The 4392-nt window shown below is 49.4% G+C and overlaps 1 protein-coding gene across 1 annotated transcript in view; it reads left to right on the top strand.

Annotated features, from left to right (window-relative positions):
* Positions 1-1716: 1716 nt before the first annotated feature.
* Positions 1717-4392, top strand: part of SH3GL1 (SH3 domain containing GRB2 like 1, endophilin A2) — an 8921-nt gene continuing 6245 nt past the window's right edge. Inside the window, exon 1 of the mRNA XM_029286386.1 lies at positions 1717-1845. Within this exon, the coding sequence (XP_029142219.1) occupies positions 1741-1845 (105 nt within the window). The 5' untranslated portion in view covers positions 1717-1740. The remainder of the gene's footprint in view (positions 1846-4392) is intronic.

Raw genomic sequence — 4392 nt, 5'->3', positions numbered from 1 at the left:
TTTATTCCCCCCGTCTGCTGGGTGGTTGCAGCAGGTTTTGGTCACTTCACATGACCCTGGGACACTGTGACCGTCATAAATATGAATCAGTTGCCAAGCATCTGAATGTAAATCACAAGACCCTGGAGATGCTGCAACATTCCAGCTGATCGGAGCTGCTTCTGGGCTCAGCAGAAGCGCCAGGATCAGTGCCGAGCTCCAGCTGGAGCCTTGTGCTGATCCTGGCGCTTCCACTGAGCCCTGATCTCCTTTCCTCTCCTTTCCTTTCTCTTTTTCTCTCCTCTCCTTCCCTTCCTCCTTTCCTTTCCTCTTTTCCTCTCCTTTCCTTTCCTTTCCTTCCCTTCCCTTCGTCCTTTCATCTTCTCTCCTCTCCTCCTCTCCTTTCCTTTGGTCTCCTCTCCTTTCCTCTCCTTTCCTTTCCTTTCTCTTTTCCTCTCCTCTCCTTTCCTTCCTCCTTTCCTTTCCTCTTTCCCCTCTCCTTTCCTCTCCTTTCCGTTCCTTTCTCTTTTCCTTTCCTTCCCTTCCCTTCCTCCTTTCATCTCCTCTCCTCTCCTCCTCTCCTTTCCTTTGGTCTCCTCTCCTTTCCTTTCTCTTTTCCTCTCCTCTCCTCTCCTTCCCTTCCTCCTTTCCTCTCCTCTCCTCTCCTTTCCTTTCTCTTTTCCTCCCCTCCCCTCTATTTTTCCTTCCTTCCTTCCTTCCTTTCCTTCCCTTCCCCCTTCCTCCCAATGCCTGCTAACTGTACTTGAGCTGACTCCTGGTTTCATTTTAAGATACTGTACGCACTTTGGATCGTGGTCTGTAACACTTGGATACATTCTGCAAAACAGCCAGACATTCCAGCGTACGCTGCTGGCTTGCACCGGGCCTGTTTGGTGCCAGCTGATGTGCTCCAGATGTGGTGGACTTTCAGAAGCATCTTGAATTTTGGAACGATGTATTCCAAAATATAGGCTCTGCATAAGGGGCCGGGGAGAACCGAAAATGGCATTGGGTTGAATTTAAATTAATGAATTAAATCTACACGAAATTGTAATTTAACTGCGGTTGGTATGATGATTCCTTAGGTGGCTAAACATGTACAGTTTCGTGGCCACTTTGGTGGGTTTTCAAGAGTTGCAGCAAGGGCTTTTGTGGAGCTCGGATTGTGTGTGTGTGTGTGTGAGTGTCTGTTTTAAATCAGGACTTTTAATTCATTTATAATGATCAGCTGGAGAAAAGAAAACTAGAGCTAGCTGTTGTGCAGAAAAAGGAGAGGAGAGACTATTTATACGTGGCCCATTCTCTTGACTTCTCCTTCTACACAATTCCATATTTATCTAGCAAACTCATCCACAGCCTGACTTCCCATCTAGGCAAAATAATATGTGTGGAAAAAATACCACAACTGAGCCGAGAATTTATGTTGCTAAGTGAGACACTGGTTAAGTGAGTTTTGCCCCATTTTACGGCTTTTCTTGCCACAGTTGTTAAATGAATCACTGCAGTTGTTAAATTAGTCACGGTTGTTAAGTGGATCTGGCTCCCCCCATTGACTCTGATTGTCGGTCGCAAAAGGCGATCATGTGACCGTGGGACACAACAACGGTCGTTAAGTGTGAACCCGTTGCCAAGCCTCTGAAGGTAAATCCCTTGAGGCATGAACATGGATTGCTCCTAAGGATCAGTTGATCCCTTTCCCAACGTCTCTGCTCTTCTCTCCCCATGGATGAAGGCGATGCCCTGCTGGACGCCGGTGAATCCATGAAGCGTCTGGCCGAAGTGAAGGATTCTCTGGACATCGAGGTCAAGCAGAATTTCATCGATCCCCTTCAGAATTTGTGCGACAAGGACTTGAAAGAGATCCAGGTAATCTCCTGATGGGGGTGTTTGGAAAGAGAGAGAGCGCGCGGGATGGGATCATGTCCTTGCTGGGAACAAGATCCCACCGTGAGGGCGCAACCGTCGCCCTTTTAAGATGGGTGGACTTCAACTCCCAGAATACCCCAGCCAGCATTAGCTGGCTGGGGTATTCTGGGAGTTGAAGTCCACCCGTCTTAAAAGGGCGACGGTTGAGGGACATTGACTTACAGGAAGGCCTTAAAAACTGGCTTTGGTGGGACCCCTTGTTGGACGTAGTTCTATCTATCTCCTGAATTGATCTAGTTGATTTGTGTTCTGTTGTCGTCTTATCTTGATATTGTGACACCAGCACCTAAAATATAAATAAATAAGGAGGAAACGACACGGCCACAATGGAGCCCGGAATTTCCGCTTCTCAGCGAGACAGTGTTTAACTGAACCGTGCTCCATTTTACGACCTCCCTTGCCACAGTTGTTAAATGAATCACGCATGGCTAAATGAGAATCAAATGGATTTTGCCCCGTTTTGTGACCTGTTAAGTGAATCCCACACCTGTTAAGTGAATCCCTGCAGTGGTTAAATGAGTAACGCGGTTGTTAACGCGAATGTGGCTTCCCCGTTGGACGAAGGTCGCAAAAGGGGATCACGTGACCCCTGGACGCTGCAACCGTCAACGCGTACGTGCCAAGTTTCCAAGCGGCCGAATTTTGATCCCGTGACTCCGCGGAGGCTGCAGTGGTGATAAGTATGAAAAATAGTCCTGAGTCGAGTTTTTTTCAGTGCCGTTGTAACTTCGAACGGTCACTAAACGAACGGCTGTAAGTCTGTAACCTTAGGACAGTGGTGGCGAACCTATGGCACGGGTGCCAAAGGCGGCACTCGGAGCCCTCTCTGTGGGCACACGTGCCGTTGCCCCAGCCTTGCCTCCCCCCGTGACCCCCTTTCCAGCAGCCCCCCCTGAAGGAGAGTCGCCCGTGAGTGTTCCCCATGCGGAGCAGCGCAGCCAAGGACATGGCAGCCAGGCAGCGTAGACAAGACTCTGCCCTCACGCCCCACCATGCACAGTTGATGCTGCAGGGCGCGGGCAGAGGGCGTGGCCGCCGTAGCGCTGCTGGGCTGCCTGGGCGATCTGCGGTGGGCCCTGGAGGCGGTGAGTGGCCCTGCGGGCAGGCGGGGCACGGGATAGGGCGGCGGAGCGGGGTCGGTCTCTAAAAGGTTTGCCATCACTGTCTTAGGAGAAGCAAAGAGAAGATTAGGGAGAGAAGCCTTGGCGTGATTTTGTCCTGTGTCTCTTCAGGACCATCCCAAGAGGGTATTCACCCCATTCCTTCCAGGTGGGGTTTCCCACGTTATGAAACAGCTTCTCCTAAAATTTGGGGGAGACAGAGATCCCCAACCTAGACTCTGGTGCCCATTCCTCCACCCCTCCCAGCATCATCTAACTCTAAAAGCATCACCTTTTGGGACACCAGGGACCGGTTCTGTGGAGAAAGGTTTTTCCACGGACTGGAGAGTGTGTGGTTTTGTGTGCTGCCTGCATCCCACAGGTGGGGCTTTGCTTGTTCGTGGGGACCGGTTGCTGGCGTTCCGGGGCCCGGTGCCGTGGGTTGAGGACCCCTGGCCTAGATCAGAAGTCTCCTGGCGGACCGGAGGGAAAGGGTGGAGGAAGTATTTGACATGTGCACGCTAGCGGCGTCCTGTTTTTGCCACGCGGTGCCCCGTTTGCGTAGCGGCGGCGCTAGCAGTGGGGGTGAGTGCATGCACCGGCCAGCCTGTTAGTGACCGTTTGAAGCTACAAAGGCACTAAAAAAAAGTGACTTATGACCAGTTTTTCACACTTAACGACCGTTGCAGCATCCCCAAGGTCACGTGATCAAAACTAAGACCCTCGGGAACTAACTCATATGAATGGCGGTTGCAGCGCCCCTTTTGCGACCTTCTGACAAGCAAAGTCAGTGGGATATCCCGATTCGCTTAACGGCCGTGTTCCTAATTTAACAAGTGCAGTGATTCACTTAACACGCGTGGCAGGGAAGGTCGTAAAACGGGGCAAAATTCACTTAACAAATGTCTCATTTAGTAGCAGAAATTTTGGGGCCAATTGTGGTCGTAAGTCAAGGACTACCTGTATTTATATAATGGTTATATTGGAGAATAATAATAATAATAATAATAATAATAATAATAATAATAATAATAATAATAATAATAATAATAATAATAATAAAGTTGGAAGGGACTTTGGAGGTCATCTAGTCCAACCCCCTGCTCAAGCAGGAAACCTTATAACCATTGCAGACAAATGGCTGCCCAGTCTCTTCTTAAAAACTTTCTGTGTTGGAGCATTCACCGCTTCTGGTGGCAGGTTGTTCCACTGGTTACCTCTGTCAACGCTGCAAATACTGTATATTCTTGCTTTGACAATATGCAGAACTGTCTGGTATTTTTATAGTTAAACCAGGCAACAGGGAAAAGGGAGGAGAATAAGGATAGCCCAAACCGGAAGTAAATCACATCTTCCAAGTTAATTGGAAGATGTGAACCATGACCCC

Source organism: Protobothrops mucrosquamatus, unplaced genomic scaffold (assembly GCF_001527695.2).
Source record: "Protobothrops mucrosquamatus isolate PMUCROS unplaced genomic scaffold, P.Mucros_1.0 scaffold3523, whole genome shotgun sequence".
In the NCBI taxonomy this organism is placed as follows: Eukaryota; Metazoa; Chordata; class Lepidosauria; order Squamata; family Viperidae; genus Protobothrops; species Protobothrops mucrosquamatus.
This window is presented reverse-complemented; position numbering and strand designations above follow the sequence as displayed.